Source organism: Mustela nivalis, assembly GCF_964662115.1.
Source record: "Mustela nivalis genome assembly, chromosome: 13".
NCBI classification, from domain to species: Eukaryota; Metazoa; Chordata; class Mammalia; order Carnivora; family Mustelidae; genus Mustela; species Mustela nivalis.
In genome coordinates this window covers 52,045,286-52,063,611 of record NC_139032.1, presented here as the reverse complement: position 1 = coordinate 52,063,611, position 18,326 = coordinate 52,045,286, and the positions used below count along the sequence as shown (strand labels likewise).

The 18,326-nt window shown below is 39.6% G+C and overlaps 1 protein-coding gene and 1 long non-coding RNA gene across 2 annotated transcripts in view; one reads left to right on the top strand and one right to left on the bottom strand.

The window, feature by feature from the left end:
- Positions 1-14,537, top strand: part of LINGO2 (leucine rich repeat and Ig domain containing 2) — a 105,296-nt gene extending 90,759 nt beyond the window's left edge. Inside the window, exon 2 of the mRNA XM_082694533.1 lies at positions 11,916-14,537. Within this exon, the coding sequence (XP_082550659.1) occupies positions 11,951-13,771 (1,821 nt within the window). The 5' untranslated portion in view covers positions 11,916-11,950 and the 3' untranslated portion in view covers positions 13,772-14,537. The remainder of the gene's footprint in view (positions 1-11,915) is intronic.
- Positions 6,850-13,860, bottom strand: LOC309846001. The gene is made up of 3 exons (XR_014301668.1): positions 13,787-13,860; positions 7,920-8,084; positions 6,850-6,943 (listed from the first exon to the last, which is right to left on the bottom strand). It is a non-coding gene; the product is annotated as an uncharacterized lncRNA (long non-coding RNA).
- Positions 14,538-18,326: the final 3,789 nt, after the last annotated feature.

The following is an 18,326-nucleotide window of genomic DNA, read 5'->3' as shown; positions in this document are numbered from 1 at the left end:
TACAGTGAGGGGACTCAGTCTGAACAGCTCTGACTCCACATTCCCTGCCCACATGGAGAGCAAGTCTCTAGTGCCGAGCTTTGGAAGGAAAGAAATTTTAGCTAGAACAGTATTTTGTTTCCATTATAGATACTTTTAATTCCTTTCCATTTCCATTCTGATTCTCCATTTAAAATTATACGTAAATGGTAGGACAAGGGACACACAGACTCCACAAAAGTGATGACAGTGGTCACAGGAGTGACACTGGCAAACATGGTGCTGCTGCTCTCCCCTCTGAGCAGAGGCTGACTGCCTCCGCTGCCCACGCTACCGCGCTGAGCAAAAGAGCAGTGTCCTCCACGCTTCTTCCTTCAGGAGACTCCCAGGCAATCAAAAGCACGTTTATACAGGGAAAGAGCTACTGTGCAGATCTAGCTGAGGCTCGGATGTAGTTCCCTTTCCAGCATCCATGACTTTGAGTCCTTTCTTTCTAACTTATTCAGTCTGGGGATTCCGTGGTCAGAAACTGCTATTCCAAGAAGGCACACAGGTGCAACTCCAGGAGCACAGATTCCACTAGCGCAGACAGGACAAGCACACACAGAACACATGGTGGGAAAGCCCAAGGTCGCAACAAAGCATTACAATATTCATGACAAAAACAGAAACAGGAACGAAAAAGGAGACTTGTATTCCGCCCTCTTTTAAGAAGGTGACCATTTAAATAACTGATGAAGGCCATGGCAGGTCATGTCTACAGACAGGTTATCCACCAGTGCAGAGGTTTACTGTGACTGAATTTCAAAAGGGTTTGCATCATGCTTTTATGTTCTTGTTTTTTCAAAATTAGTGTAATATAATGCACATTGAAAACATTTGTTGAACAAGAAAACAGAATTGATAGGTTGTGCTACAAAGAGTAGATATTCTGGTACTTAACATTTTGGTGTATTTCTTTACATTCTTTCAATGCATACAGGTATTTTCCCCTTCCTTATATTCATGGTACAGATACAAATTCATATCTCACTTTTTTCAGCTTACATTTTCTATGTAAAAATCTTTCAAGTTAAATATCTCCTTACTGTAACAATAGTTTTAATGCCTGAATTAATACTCAATTTAAGAAGACGAATCACAGATAAGCAAATTATTTCTTCATGATGTGGTTTTATGTGATATTTCAATTTATTTTTAAAAAAATTTTTATTCACATATGTTGTATTCTTAGCCCCAGGGGTACAGGTCTGTGAATCGCCAGGTTTACACACTTCACAGCACTTACCATAGCACATACCTTCCCCAGTGTCCATAACCCAACCAGCCTATTCCTACTCCCCTCTCCCCGGCAACCCTCAGTTTCAATTTATTTTTAAGTAATAAAACATATCTGTGATGTTTAAAGTTATAATTTGATTCCAGTTTGGGTGAAGGATGTTAATATCAATTTGTTTACTGGCCAGAACTTCCCTACTACACTACCAGCTGTCTGAAAACAAGAATTGCATTTACTCCTCCCTGTTTCCCCAGCTCTGCCTTGCGCATAGAAGCTACCTAATATGTGTTTGTTGAACTGAAATAAGTACATTTTTTTTCTTTGATAGTTTCTCACTCTTTAGTGGAGGGATTGTAAGCAATTACTTAGCAGTCATTAGTTGCTAAAATAAGGGAAAGCCTACAAATACCTACTTGGAAGCTAAAATCTGTTATGAATATCTTGGGATATAAAAATTACATGTTCTTGCTTTGTCTGTTTACAGTATAGCTTTGTTTTGTTTTGTTTTTAAATACTGCATTTTGTCTTCATTTTCTAATCTAGAAAGTAGTTAGAAAAATGATACAATTCCTGTCACTTAGGAACCTAATAAAGATTTAGTATGAATTAAGAATAAGTAAATGGGAATTTTAGATGCAATTCTGACACAGATGGGTACATCAATAAATGCCCAGCTGAATCTTAATGTGGCAAGACATGATTATGTTTGTTTCTTTGATAAGTTAAAAAAAAAAAAAGCAGCCGAATGCAAAATTGCATCAATGATATTTTAGATAGATGCTAGAAACTTCAATATATCCTTATAGACTAGATTGATACTTAATATCAGTTTGTATTTGTTCAGCCCCCCATGTGGTTACATGTACCCACATGACTGAGTTCTGGCTAATGCAATGTGAGCAGAAATTATGAGTGCTAGTGTCAGGTCAGGCTCTCTTACCCGGAGTCCTCTTCCTTTCTCTGTATGGAATAGAAAGGACTTCCACGATCTAGAAGAGTGGGGAGACATAATATATACAGGCACAAGTCCCTCAGTGTTTTAGTGGAGCAGAACTAATAAACTACTGGTTTAAGCCCCTGAGAGTGCAGGATTTATCTGTTACAAAAGCCAGCAGAAATTTATATTTGCTCATTTCCAGAATGTTCCAGATGGGATTTAAGACAGCTATCTTGTCTGAACAGCTTTAAATAAGAAAGAAAATGTCTAGGTGCCTTCAGCACCAACTAATTAAAACCAGGTAATCTCCAGTCAGACTCCCCTTCATTCGTGAATACCCACACTTCAAAAGAGTCCAGGTTTTCATAGAACAACAGATAGTATTCAAGAATCTGAACTACCTAACAGAATGCTCCTCCATTCGATTTTATTTTCCCAAGGAAAATTTATTAATCTTATGAGAGAGAATTAGTGGTCCTCCGTGCTCAGGCATTTCACTGAGATAGGCCTGAGTGGATCATGAGGACTGAGCAATCACGGCAGAAAGGCAGGCAACCTTCTCTTCTTTTAACTTCCAAGGGAGGCACACATTTCATAGCTCTTTCTAACTCTACCTTCAAACAGATTTTTAAGTGACGTATTAGCAGGAATGTCTGCCCGAGATCATGGTTACCTGAGTTTTCTCATTTGGACTCCGAGATACTGACCAGCCCTTAATATTCATCTTACTTAATAGGCTGCTCCAGTGCCCGCAGATAGACTGCCATGGAGGTGGCTGTGTCCGTCAGGAAAGGTGGTTAGTGCTCCCGTCAACCAAGAAATTTTGTATGTCTAAAGATATGATCTGCCATTTCTCCAAATAATAACACTAATAATAGCCACTAATAAAACTCTGACTTTATATGCACCATGGCATTCTGTTCTCACAAGGACTCTGTAGGATAGTTCCTGTAATTCCCATTTTAAAGATAGAGTTAAGACTTAAACTTATTTTTATTTTGTATACCTGTCTTCTTAGCCAGCCCCTTAGACTGCCTTGCAGATCTGAAGATCACCTATCAGATTTGTGAGGCCCTCAGCACCTCAAGCCAACTACCTTTTAATAATATTAATTTCAAAGAGAGATCTCAAAGGCAGACAAAAAGCGTTTTTCTCTTTAAAAGGTTTAAGTAGAATGTGCCTATTCTGTATGTCCAAGTATTTCTATGTAGGCCAAAGTCTCAGAACTGTGGGAGAAGAGCAAATAATTTGCATTTCAAAGAGATGAAAATAATCACAAGAATAGAGGGCTCTCCAATTTGAGAAAAGATTAAACAGAAACTATTAATTAATGACTTAGGACAAGCTCTGCTAATTGTTTACTAGTCACTTGAATACCAAATGAACTCATGTTTTGAAATAGATACAGTCCAGTAGAAAGCAGATTCAGAGCCATGAAAAGAGACACCAAAGCATAGCCCAAGGGGAAAGATGGGGAAATTTTAAAAGGAAGTGTTACTTTTTTGTTGCTTAAATAGTTGTTGTCAGAGATGAGTTTTATTTAGTGGTACTATATGAGAAAGGATGGAAGCAGCACGGGATAAGGGATAAGATGTCTGCCCATGAAACTAAAAAATTCTGCATAGAAATAAGGGCTCCATTATTGACTAGGGCTATATGACCTTTCGCAAATGACTCAAGGAGCAAGAAAGATGCTTCTCCTGCAATGGAGACAAAAGTACTTCAAACAGGCTGTGTGGAACCCTTACTAGTCTTCCACTGTAGTAAAGGGCATGATTTGACTTCCAACTTCTTCCTGGGAAATCCAGAGAATAAATGGTAGGCTAGACAGCCTCTTTTGTGGCAGCGTAGAGGTTGCTGTTGGATTGGGATTATTCTGCACTGACGGGGCTCTTCTGGGCAAGCGAGTTTTCCCCATGCAAAATGAGGGCAACATGCATGAGTGCGCCAGTACAGGGCTTGTCTTGGGTCCCTTCAAGAATGCCAGCTGGGAAGGTAACGGGACCCCTGCAAAAACTAACCGAAGGTGACGGTTCCTAGGGAAGGTGGCAAGACCACTCCACTAGCCCACAAGAGAGATTCACTCCTCCAAATCAAGGGAACTACATCTGAGATGTCCTTTGATCATGTGAGTCCCCCAAAAGCCCCAGATTTTGCTCCATAGAAGGAACCAGTTTTAAAATCTGCCAGTCCCAGTGCATACTAACTTACCTATGAAAGCTCCAGTTAAATAAGAAGTTTCCTGATCTCTTTACCTCTTGAGTCAATTATAAAGGGACAATAGGGAAAAAAAAATTAAGATGCTATCGAACTAGATCTAGATCCTGCCTGTTCAATTTACTAGTTGAATGACCATTTTATATTAATTTCACTGCATTAAATCATATTAATAGCTAATTTTCATACAGATAGATACTTGCAAGTATCATTTGGTTGGAAGCCTATATAGATAATGTGAGATTTTAACAGTCTCTATCCAAGCAACTGGCAATCAGAATGCTATCTTCAGCGATTGACAGAACTGGCAATCTGCATGCAATTACTTGAGAGGTATCTACAATGGTGGGTAACTGTTCACCTACCTGCATGAGACACTGAGTGATTAATCATTATGTCTGTGATTTTTGTTTAAAAAATAGTTACCTTGGGGCACCTGGGTGGCTCAATGGGTTAAGCCTCTGCCTTCGGCTCATGTCAAATCTCAGGGTCCTGGGATCAAGCCCCAAGTTGGGCATTCTGCTCAGCAGGGAGCCTGCTTCCCCTTTCTCTCTGCCTGCCTGTCTGCCTACTTGTGATCTCTCTCTCTCTCTCTCTCTCTCTCTCTTTCTGTCAAATAAATAAAATCTTTAAAAAAATTTTTTTAAATAAAAAATAGTTAGCTTGTAACAGAAAACACCATGGGTCCTCTCCAAATCTGGCGTTCAAGTTGGCCCTCAATATTCAAAGTTTCCATTTCTACCTTACCAAAACTGAGTTGGGAGAAAAAGGTACAAACACAATGCTTTAGAAGGTATTGGAGATCATGTAGAAGGACAAATTTTATTCTGTAGAAAGTTCATATCCAATTTTCCTGCCAGGTTAAGGACCTTGGGGTTCAATCTCAAGTTCACCTGGGGTCCTTCAAAGAACTTAGGTAACCCTGGTGAATTTTAAGACTTACACTGAAATTGATTTCTTAGTTCTCAGATGTTTTAAACAACTTTCACAACTCTTCAGGACCTGATTTTAGCACAGACCAGTATTTCTGAATTTACAGCTATCACCTCAGGTGTAGTTTCAGACTCCTTTATTCATTACATCTTTTCCTTTTCTTACCCACCTCCCTCATCACCCACCTCTCCCTACTGGGAAATAGCTTTCGTGGAAAAAAAAAGAAAAAGAAAAATCCTGCCATTAGCTAGTGTGAAGGTTTAAAGAGATTTCTGTTCTCTCCATTTATTGTTTTGCTCCCTTGCTCAGTTGCCAGTTAGAGAACTAAATTAATCATAGAATTCCCAGAATAAACAATTTATCATTACCTTAATGTCTATCAATGTAGCTATTTCTCTCCTTTTTAAACAGCATAGGACAACGATCATCTCTTTCCTTTACTGCTTGTTTTTTTTGTTTTTAAATAAAGGTTGCTTAAAGCTTTTCCATTTCTCCTTATCACTGTGTCATCTGTTTGAGGACCTATTTTCCCAATATTCACCTAATCTGTACTTAGGAAATCCAGGTCTTCCTTTAGCATGCCTTCTCAACAAACCAAACCATTATACCTTGAAAAAAAAAATTGCTAATGACCACTAATCTTTATGTGGTAGGCACTGCACATGGGCTCTCTTTTATTTATTTATTTATTTATTTATTTGACAGAGATCACAAGTAGGCAGAGAGGCAGGCAGAGAGAGAGGAGGAAGCAGGCTCCCTAATGAGCAGAGAGTCCGATGTGGGGCTCAATCCCAGGACCCTGAAACCATGACCTGAGCCGAAAGCAGAGACTTTAACCCACTGAGCCACCCAGGTGCCCCTGCACATGGACTCTATTTAACCCTCACCTTTATTCTGCTTTAGTCTCATGAATTAACAGAGACGTTAAGAATCGTAGCCATCATCAGCCTACCTATGTTCCACAGCCAACAAATGGCAAACAGACTTGGAGCCAGGTGTTTCTGGGTCCAAATTTTCATTATTTCTGTTCTTTCTTCTTTAAGTCTACTTCCTGATGTTTTTGTTTGTGTTTCTTACATTAATAGGACAAGCTTTTAAATAAATACACAGTGCACAAAAAGTATAAGTATGAAAATACCCAACTTCACATACTACTTTTAGAAAGGTGTAATCATTGTACCCGAGAGGCCCTTTGATCGGAACTAATAGAAAGGCCCTAGTCAGCTCCCCACAGGTTTTAGTTCCTGCTTTATTCTTAATGAAACAAAGTTCATCTTATCAAACCTTGGTCACAGTCAGACATGACAAGAAAGCTTTGATTGTAAGGTTTCTGCTAACAGTGAAAGCTAAATGGAGTCAGCAGTTGGCCCTTCAAGACTAAAACTGGAAAATATTTGTGATGAGAATAAAGCACAACCTTCCTCCACAGTTTCCAAAGTGCATCAAAGAACTATGATGAGATAGGGCCCCAAAGTACCTACTTTTGCCTCATTGAAAGACCATGGTAGAGCAGGAAAGGTATTCCAGATCTGAAGGGAGCCTGTCCGCTGCCTGCTTGCTAAGTACTTATCCATCCTTCTTCATGATGGTCCTTAACTCTGAAACAAACAAACAAACAAAAATTTAAGGAAAAAATTCCAGATATTCTCCATCTTAGTTGAGCTCCTTTCTGGTTAAATTGCAGCTATGACTGAATTAGCTACTGTCATTCCCTATATTAGACATACTTAGCTAGATTCAGGGATCCAAGCAATAAAATAAACATTCCCTAAAGCATTACTGAAATAAATCAGAAACAGGATGTCAGTTATCTCCATATCTAGCTGGTGAGGTGCAGATTGGCCAAACTCTGCCAGAGAAGATTAACTCTCTAGTAGAATTTATAAAACAAAACAAAAACAAAAAAACTCACTTTTTACCATCAATTCAAAATAAACTGAAGACTACAGAGTGTGTAATCAAACTTCTGCCTTGAACACAGAGTCCTATAAACGCAACAGAAAATACATTTTTCCCTGCTCTACTTTAAAAGTATTTGAAAAATGTTATTTTCAAGGAGTAAAAACATCATTAAGTTGCCCAGTGAACACACACGTGCTGGCCCACTGACATGCACATGGGAGGAAGCCAGGAATTCTTCATCCTCTACCTTCCCTTAAGCTTGCTCTCTCGGGGAATGACACCAAGTCTTATCCAGTTGACAAAAAGGCTAGAAATCATTTTGGCACCTTCCTCTCCTACATCCCTCTCAGTCCATCCATAACTAAAGCATTTCTCTGTTCTACTTCAGAACACATTTTCAATCTGTCCATTTACCCAAGCCTATTCCTATGACCCTAATCAAGACCACTTCTCTTCCGGCTTGAATTAATGCAACAGCTTTAGGAGTTTCAACTTTTTCCCTCTTGGAAATCTATTTTTCATGCTGCAGTCAGATTAATCTTCCCCAAATATAAATCTGATCATATCACTCTTTTGCATAAAACACTTTAATGTCTTGCTGTTGCCCTCGGGATAGAGTGAAAACAGCTTATCACGGTTTACAAGCCTCTTGTAAATCATTTCTCTAATTACCTCTTTGGCCTCTCTTCTGTTTCTCTCCTGTATTTGCTCCAGCCAGTATGGGTGACTTTAATTCTCCAATCACAGAGGACTTCCATCGCTTCCATGCCTTTGTACTTCCCATTTTCTTTGTCTAGAACTCGCTCTCTCTCTCTCCATGGAGGATAATTGTGGGGGCTAGGGGGTGAAAATGGAAATAAACTGTTGCCAGGCTGTTATGCATTTTACCTGAAACAATTTGATGACACTTCTAGGTAGGCTATGATAAATTAAAGATGTATACTATAATCCTTGGAACAACAAATAAAAATAACATACATAAACATGGGCAGAAAGGCTAAAGAACTGAAATATAATACTCAAAGATTAAAATAGAAAAAGGCAAGGAAGAAACAAAAAATTCAAATAGTGACAGATAGACAACAAATAGCAAAATGGCTCCCTGGAATGCAATCATTTTAGTTAACTATATTTGGTATAAGTGGACAAAGCAATCTCACAGAAGGCAGAGACTGCAGAGATCATGGGACTGATTGAAAAACAAGAACCAGACACCTGCTGGTTATAAAAGAAACTAACTACAGAGACCCAAGTATGTTGAGAGTTAGGGATGGAAAAAGATACACCCAGAGAACACTAAGCTCAAGAAAGCTAGAGTAGCTACAGTAATCATTCAAAATGAGTTGAAGACAAGGAGTGTTACTAGAGACAAAGATGGACCCTTTCTACTAATAAAAGATCCGTAAAACAATCTCAGTAGGTTTCAAAGGATTGAAATGCTACAGAGCAATTCTCTGACCACAACAGAATTAAGTTTAAAAAATACAGTAAGACTCTAGAGAAGATCTAACTGCATACTTGGAATAAGCTAGCTCTATCCTAAGCCATCCATCAGTCAGAAGAAGCATAAAGTAAAAAAAAAAAAAAAAAAAAAAATTGAGTTTTATATATGTGTGTATATATATATATATACATATGCATAAAAACTTCTGAAATGCAATTAAGCAATTCATGGGTTTATAACTTTAATAGCTTATATTAGAAATGAAGGTCTGAAATCAATGTTCTCGGATTCCACCTTAGGAAGATAAGAAAACAAAACGAGCCAACCAAACCCCGATGAACCTGTACCAAACATCTGTGCACATTAATCAAATTATTTCCTTACGGTAGATCTTCAGAATAAAAATCTGACTCATCAGACCCACCCTCTTCCGGATGCAGTCGGTACGTTTACGGCACTGCCTGTAGTGATAGATTCACAGCTGTCTACTTGTCTCCCAGTGCCTCAACTTGTGTACATTAAATATATAATTTTTTGTGTGTCAGTCATCCCTCAATAAAGTGGCTTTTAAAAATTCAAAGTTAGGGGAAAAATGGTTCAAAGGGAAGCACATACTGAACTTACAGGTCTTTAAGTTTAATGTATCCAGTAACCTCCTCACTGTTGTCCCTGAGCCTCCTGAAAGCTGTGCCTGTTCATATTTCCTCCATCAGTTCCTTCTACTCTTGCTAATTCTGGGTAAAAACAGGGATTAAATTTAGGTTGAAATGATATGTTCCTGTTGTTTAACCTGCATTTCTTCGCTTACTGGTGAGGTTGATCATCTTTTCCTACACTGATTAGCGGTTTTTAGTGTTTGTTACATTCATTGCCTCATGTTCTATTGACATTTACCTCTTTTCCTTGTTGATTAATAAAAGCTATTTAATACCAGACTGATCATGGTCTTTGGGTATTCAATGTGTATATTGTTTATTTGCTGGTTATGCTATTTTTTTTAATGCATGCAGCCAAATAGATCATTTTCTTTCATGGTTTCTGGCTTTATTCATAGAAAATGCTTTTCAACTCTATTTTAAAATTACTGAATTTTCTTCTAATACAATATCTATTCATGCATTCTCATTCTCAATTCATCTGGAATTTACTTTATTGGACCAAGTGAAGTTGTCTATCTTTTCCCATTAAATATCTAGCTAATCATTTGTATCTTTCTCACTGAATTAAAATGCTACCTTTCACCTATACTAACTTTTCAAATATACTTTGTTAATTCTCTACTTTGTTTCATTGACTGTATTTTCATGTAGCGTACTATTTTATTTTGCATATCTTGTAGGGTCTGTTGCCGTTACTACTGTTAAATTAATTTCTGGTTACTGTCATATTTGTCTTCTTTCAAAGAAAGTAATTTTGAATTTCTCAATATATACATAGATCAGAGATATATTTGGATCTGAAAAACAATGTCTTTATAATACTGAATCTATTACGTCTCTTAAGTTTTGTTCTCTTAGTAGGGCTGAGTGTCATATTCTGTGTATTTCTCATTAAATTTATTCTAAAGAATTTAATTTTTTCTGAGATCCTGTGACTAATCATTTGTGAAGATATTTTTTTAAATGTTTTGTACCATGTTAATTTATTCTCCTATTCTAATCATTCTTCAGGTACTTTAAACAATAGTTTGATCTGCAAACAATGCTAGTTTTACCAGGTCCTTTCTAATAATACCAACTCCTATGTTCCTAAATAATGGATTTTGGAGCACTGTCTGAATCTTTGCCTTGTTCATTCAGGGGCACTTCTCTAGTGATTCACCATTAGGTTTGATCCTAGTTACGTTTTTATGGATATATTTATTTATATGTAGATATAGCTTTACATGGACATACAGACATACATGTAAACACTGTGAATGGAGAATTGTACTTTCAATGGCTCTTTTAGGAGTGAATACCAAAGTTGATTAGATACCTTTTTATCTGAAAATACTGTTTTACACTAATGAGACTTGTATAAAATATGGTGTTTGTGGATCAAGTGTCCCCCTCAGGATCTCATGTAGAGAAGCCAAGCTCAAGAATAACCCGTCTTACTATTCAGTTGAACAGTAAGTTCAGGGTCTGCCTATCTACTGTTAAAGCATACTCCCCTCCAGTATCATCTGATACCTATTTACATTCAGTTTAAGATGTTCACTGGGTTTGAATGTGAATATGAAAGGACAGTTCATTTATTATTTAAAAATTTTTTTCTTAAAATTGTAACTCTTAAAGCATTTTCATCATCATAGCCATTATGGTGCTTTCATTCTGTCTCTTTCCTATAATAAACACAAAGCATACAAGGATTTTGAGGATTTTTTCACTTACCTCAAAAAAGAAAATTTATGAAGGCATAAATTTAATGAGAAAATTTATGAAGGCATAAATGAAGACTTAACAGAATTCTGAAGGATGTATACCTTCTAACTGGCAGTTTTTAGTAGAAAGCTTATACATGACGGAAATGAAGCCTCAGCCTCTTGTATTCAATGTAACTTTGTACTTTGAGCCTAAGAGCCTGATATCAAATGAAGCTTTTCTTAACTTCATTTTGAGCAGAGGATGATATCCCAGCATTAGAGATGTAGATACTGATTCAAACTGAACGTTTCCTCTTAGCCACTGACCTCTTTTGCTTGAGTGTGACTTCAAAACAGAGCCTTTTGTGAAAGGTGTGGTGTTGTGCCTCACGCTCTGTGCCAGGCAGTGTAGTAGTCTCTTTATAATTGTTAAATATCGACATCATCCTAATTCTGGGATGCTATTACTGCCATCCTCCTTTTACAGCCAAGGAAAACAACGTAAAGGGAGGTGCAACAATCTACCCCATGTGGCTAATAAGGGCAGCTCTCGGGCTTAATCCCAAATCAGTGTGGTTCCCAATCCATGGTCATTTCTGTGGCACTTGCTGCCTTACTGATGTCCCTTTTTTAAAAAAAATTTTTTTTTCATTTATTTGACAGAGAGAGACAAAGCATGAGAGGGAACACAAGCAGGGGAGTAGGAGAGGGAGAAGCAGGCTTCCTGCCAAGCAGGGAGTAGGATGCAGGGCTTGATCCCACCATCCCGGAACTATGACATGAGCCAAAGGCAGACAGACACTTAATGACCGAGCCACCCAGGCACCCCTACCTATCCATATCCTAACTCAACTTCTCTTCCTGCCTTCTCCTGCAGGCCCGTGACCAAGGTGTAGACTAAGAGGTGGAGTCATGCTTCACACGGCCATATCATGTTGGCAGCCATTCCTGGGTCTGGCTGTGGTGTTACTCTTCATGGGATCCACCATTGGCTGCCCTGCTCGCTGTGAGTGCTCTGCCCAGAACAAATCCGTAAGCTGCCACAGAAGGCGGCTGATCGCCATCCCCGAGGGCATTCCCATTGAGACCAAAATCTTGGACCTCAGCAAGAACAGGCTGAAGAGTGTCAACCCTGAAGAGTTCATATCCTATCCTCTGCTGGAGGAGATAGATTTGAGTGACAACATCATCGCCAATGTGGAGCCCGGAGCTTTTAACAATCTCTTTAACCTTCGTTCCCTCCGCCTCAAAGGCAACCGCCTGAAACTGGTCCCTTTAGGGGTCTTCACGGGGCTATCCAACCTCACCAAGCTGGACATTAGTGAGAATAAGATTGTCATTTTACTGGACTACATGTTCCAGGACCTGCACAACCTGAAGTCTCTAGAGGTGGGGGACAACGATTTGGTTTATATATCACACAGGGCTTTCAGCGGACTGCTTAGCTTGGAGCAGCTCACCCTGGAGAAATGCAACCTCACGGCAGTACCCACAGAAGCCCTTTCCCACCTCCGCAGCCTCATTAGCCTGCATCTGAAGCATCTCAATATCAACACTATGCCCGTGTATGCCTTTAAACGACTGTTCCACCTGAAACATCTAGAGATCGACTATTGGCCATTACTGGATATGATGCCTGCCAATAGCCTCTACGGTCTCAACCTCACGTCCCTCTCCATCACCAACACCAACCTGTCCACAGTCCCCTTCCTCGCCTTTAAACACCTGGTGTATCTGACCCACCTCAACCTCTCCTACAATCCCATCAGCGCCATCGAAGCCGGCATGTTCTCAGACCTGATCCGCCTTCAGGAGCTTCACATAGTGGGCGCGCAGCTCCGCACCATTGAGCCTCACTCCTTCCAAGGGCTCCGCTTCCTCCGTGTGCTCAATGTGTCTCAGAATCTACTGGAGACTTTGGAAGAGAACGTCTTCTCCTCCCCTAGGGCTTTGGAGGTCCTGAGCATCAACAACAACCCCCTGGCCTGCGACTGCCGTCTCCTGTGGATCCTGCAGCGGCACCCCACGCTGCAGTTCGGGGGCCAGCAGCCCATGTGCGCCGGCCCCGACACCATCCGCGAGAGATCGTTCAAGGATTTCCACAGCACTGCCCTTTCTTTTTACTTTACCTGCAAAAAACCCAAAATCCGTGAAAAGAAGCTGCAGCATCTGCTCGTGGACGAAGGGCAGACGGTCCAGCTCGAATGCAGCGCGGACGGAGACCCTCAGCCTGTCATTTCCTGGGTGACGCCGCGGAGGCGTTTTATCACTGCCAAGTCCAACGGAAGAGCCACCGTGTTGGGCGACGGCACCTTGGAAATCCGCTTTGCCCAGGATCAAGACAGCGGGATGTACGTTTGCATCGCCAGCAACGCGGCGGGGAATGACACCTACACGGCCTCTTTAACGGTGAAAGGCTTCACCTCAGACCGCTTCCTTTATGCCAACAGGACCCCTATGTACATGACAGACTCCAACGACACCATGTCTAACGGCACCAATGCCAACACTTTCTCCCTGGACCTCAAAACAATACTGGTGTCTACGGCCATGGGCTGTTTCACATTCCTGGGAGTGGTTTTATTTTGTTTTCTCCTCCTTTTTGTGTGGAGCCGAGGGAAAGGCAAGCATAAAAACAGCATTGACCTCGAGTATGTGCCCCGAAAAAACAATGGTGCTGTTGTGGAAGGGGAGGTGGCTGGACCCAGAAGGTTCAACATGAAAATGATCTGAGGGTCTAGCACTCACGCTGTTGTTTCTGGGCCGGTGTTGGTCACCAGTGAGACAGCTGGCACAATCAATGACTAGGTTAGAAGGTGGCCTCTGCAACTGCCCTGTGTCAAAGCAGGGTCCAAGGGAGCAGGAGGACTTCTCATGGAGACTCTCCACCGAGAGGGAGGCAGGCAGACACGTGTCGGAGCCCTTCACAGTGGGATACTAATTGTTTGCATTGCAAATATCGGCATTCTGGGGATCTCAGTAATGAACCTGAACCTTTGGCTCATGCTCATGGACAGTTACTCAACATTTTCTACCACTGCAAAAACAAAAGAAAAAAACAAGGAACAACCTACAATGTAGGATTTACATATTAAAAAGACACATTTGTCAAAAACATACTCTACTTAAAAATTTGTATCTATGATTCTCATTTGTTAAAGCCTTGCATCATACCATATTGTTGGTTGAACACCACAATGAAATCAATATATTCTTTACTCCTTTTTTTTTTTGAAACATATGCTGTATATGTTTTAAAGCAATATGAATGAGAGGTTGTGCTTTTAGTTACTCACCACTATAGATCCAAGTGTGATTTCACCTTCCTTTCCATAGAGATGACCCCGAGACTAGATCCCTGGAGTTATGGGCGGAGAGATGTGGGACCATGCATTTGTCTGATATAGGATGCCAAGAAATAGGGCCCAAGGCAAAACTGCTCAACTCTGTTAACTTCTGTTACTATAAATAAAGGCATGTGCCTAGTTTTGATACAGAATGGAATATTTTTTATACTTGTGATATCACCCTGGACCAGTTTACTGTAACAAAGCCCTCGGGTTCTCCAGAAGGTTGTGTGCCACTTAGTTGTACCTGTAAAATGCAAAGTAGGTGTTTGTGAGGAAGATCATCCGTTTAAACACAACTTGGTTTTCCTTTCATCAGTTGCTGCTAATGGGTTAATAGGAAGAGCACGTAGTTGTTATCTATACTCATAGGGTAATACTGACCTTGTAGCAGAGATCAAGGATTCGGATGTGCAAAAGCTATGTGGATAAGGAGTTCTCCTCCGATGCCAGCACAAACCAGGGTGACCCAGACAAGCAGCTGAGGATCTGCTACAGTGATAGCTGTCTGAAGCCTGGACTGCTGCCAGTCACAGGAAGTAACCAGCTACCACGTTGATGTTTTCCATTCAGACATATAGTACATACAGTATTACCTTGAATGGGTAACTTCAGGGCTTTTCCCTGCTTCCTTTTAGCTTGAGAATTGTCTTGTGTACACAAGAGGAATCCGTCTCATTTTTAAAGAGGTGAGGAGAAACAAGGTTAATTAAAAAGCACTGGTTTTTCCCTCTATTCTCAACAGAGTAGAGAGAAAAACCAGGCTCGAGAGTCCTACAAATGGGTTAAATTGTGCAGGTACTTTGACCCCTCTGACCCAAGGATCTCTGTCCAGTTCAGTTTGTATCAATGACTGTTACTCAAAGTTAAAACATGATAGTGTTTGTTTGTTTGTTTGTTTGTTTGTTTTTTAATGGCATCCTGCCCCTACCACCAGTGATCTGGTTCAAATGAGACATAATTCTGTTTGGCTAAATGTTCAGTGAATGGCTTTCAACACATATATTCATATCTGAGAAAGCACTGAATGCAGAGTGGATTCCTGAAATGTGATCTATTTAATCAGCAAAGGACAGATGGGAAATGTCCATTCTTTGTTCATTTGAGAGGGACCTGAAGTGAGCCCCCTTTTGGACAGTGAGTGGGAAGTTTCTGAGGTTTGTTTCTTGACATACCGCCTGGGGGTCTGACTTTCAAAAAGCTGGCTTTTTTTTTTCTTTTTTATCATTTGAAATTTTGAGGAGCTTCGATAAAATTAAATTGACCCCAATAAAAAAGTGACAGGTCCAGAAATCGTTTTGCCGATTGGATAGGAGCACAGTTAAATCCCTTTCTCCCTTAATAAAGGGTGGAAATGAGACAGAAAGATTGAAGCATTGCCTCTTTAAGTCATTTTTCATTTGACTTTCCTAATGACTATCATAGATCTTTTAGAAATTCATTTTCCACTTTTGGAAATTACTTCATATTACATATCCAATATTACAAATCAAGACTTTTCTGTAACTCCTATTTCCCATGTGCAGGTGGGATGGGGTCTTTCAAACTGAAAAGAAAAAGTGGTGGGCTAGTCTTCCACGACGTAATAGAAACTACTTCATCTTCATTTTGCACTGTTGTATTTGCAACTCTTTGTCCAACAACAAGAAAAAACATTGAGCAATTAATAAAAGGGCTTTGTGACTGTAGCTGTTCTTTTCTGTTAAATTAAAAGTTGACCAAAAGCAGCTTAGTAAATGAAACGAAGTTCAAATGAACCCATCCACAAAAAGATTAAGTGAAAAGATTTTGTGATTATTCCATTACAAGAAGTGAGACTTCACTCTTTTAGGGACTTCCATGCTCTAATCTGTGGAACAACAGGTATTTGAGATATCAGCAAGCACTCTTCCAAAAGAGAGATTGGATAGACTACTAAATTGGAAAAATGTTGTGTTCTTTAACCACCTCTTGATGTTTAAACATACATGAGCCTAATGAATTCTCTGCAAGTCCTATAAAAAAGAATTCTGTTTAATATTGCTCACCTTGGGGTTTCTCTATAATTTGAGCGCAAAGCTTTTCCTTTTCTGATGTAACTATTAGCATTTTGAAAAACTGGAGTTCCGACAAACCCAGTTTGGTTGACAATGAACTAAAGCTGTGCTTTTCCAAAGTATTCCTAAACCAGTGTTACCACTAAGAGCAAAACTACTATTTGAATTGGGCTCCAACAGATAATAAAAAAAAAAATACCACCTGCAAACGTGATCTGGTCATAAGAATGTATTGGCCAGATATTTCTTGGAGAATTCACTACTTTCTGCCAGAAACATCACAGTAATGCATTTATTGTTAATTCAATAGCTACTTAATTTTCTCCATTCTCACTAGCAGTGCAGATCTTGGGTTTCTTTGTATATCTGTAAAGCTCTGAACGTGGGTTCCGTTAACTAGCTCTAGGGCGTAGTATGGAGTTACACATAAGGAATTTTCTCTTTTGGCTTTAAATTATCTCTTGATTAGAGCAAAGTTGACCAAGGTAGAGAATAACAGCTCAGAGAGCACACGGACCAAATTCTCTCCTAACTAGACCTCTCTGAGTCAGTCTCTTCCTAGAGGATTTGTCTTAAAGTGCTGCCAGAAGAAATACAGTTGTTTGGCTCAGCACTTAGTTCTAGGTTGACCAGTTCAAATAAATGTTTATTTTCTCCAGGCATTAAATCTCTAGAAGAACAAATTCTCTAACTAGAGCCCTAATAATCTGAAAGAATTGATCCATGTCTGAAATGCATATTACCAGAATAAAGTAACTCACCAATCTGACTTATTGTGTTCGTGGTGAGGGATTTCTACTTGTCCAAATTCTCCTAGTAAGTACTCACTTACTTAAACCTCATTTCATTTTCACTGCATTTATAGTTATGAGCTTTTCAAATATCTCATAATCTGAAAATGTAAATCAAGAATTGCCAAGATTTACACATCCTAGTTCCTGAGGACTTGGGTCAGATTTCTAGGTTTGCTCAAGTTTCTCAGAAATTTTGCTTCTCACCACCAACTCCCCAGTAGTATGAAGGCATTCAGGATTTGCTCTACAGAGTCAAGGGTCGATGCTTTTTTCATTGTTCTGTCAAATATTTTGCTCTCCTCAGTTCTCAGAGAAGCTCAGGAGTTACGTAATCTTCTATGATTTTTTTAGAAAAAGGATTATTTAAATCTCACCTGCATTGACTCCTGGCTTTTGTCACTTGCCATGACTCAAGTAGGAACAAATATATTTATATTTTAGAACGTACTAAAGAGAGGATGTGATCTTGGAGAAGAAAAATTGAGTACAGTCCCATGTAAATTAACTTACCCTTCCGGGTTCTCCCTTCATCTCTGGGTCAAGACATTTGTTTTAACTTCAGGGACTGTGCTCAGAAGCTGTTCAGCAACAGGTAATATGTCTTGAGGCTTTCTAGGAAAGAAAAAAATACATCATTTTCAGCATAGAAGGCTAAGACTTGACAAAAAGACATTATTGAAGGTTTAAAGAAAGGTTAGAGAGAGATACTTGGATCCATTTTAATTCTATTTCCTCTGTTGCTAAAATTTACAGTTAAGGTCTTCTGAGAAAGAATCCTAAATTATGTTCTTCTTTAAATTTAGTTTCTGTTTTATCCCTATTTCCCATGTCCTGGTCACCTTTATGTAACTCACACGATCTATTCCAAATGGATTTTGTGACATGTGAACCTAGTAACAAAACCTTTGGGGCCAAAGCCATTCATTCTACTTGGTCCTTAGGTAAAGATACATCCTTCTTTATTACTAGGACTGGGATCTAGCAACAGTCCCCATTGGACAATGTACATCCTGTGCCTGGTTATTTCCATGGATTTCCCACCAATGGCTTGGGGAGCTACCTTTCTGATAGACTCCTTGATACTTTCTGATTGAAGAGTTTGAGTTACTTT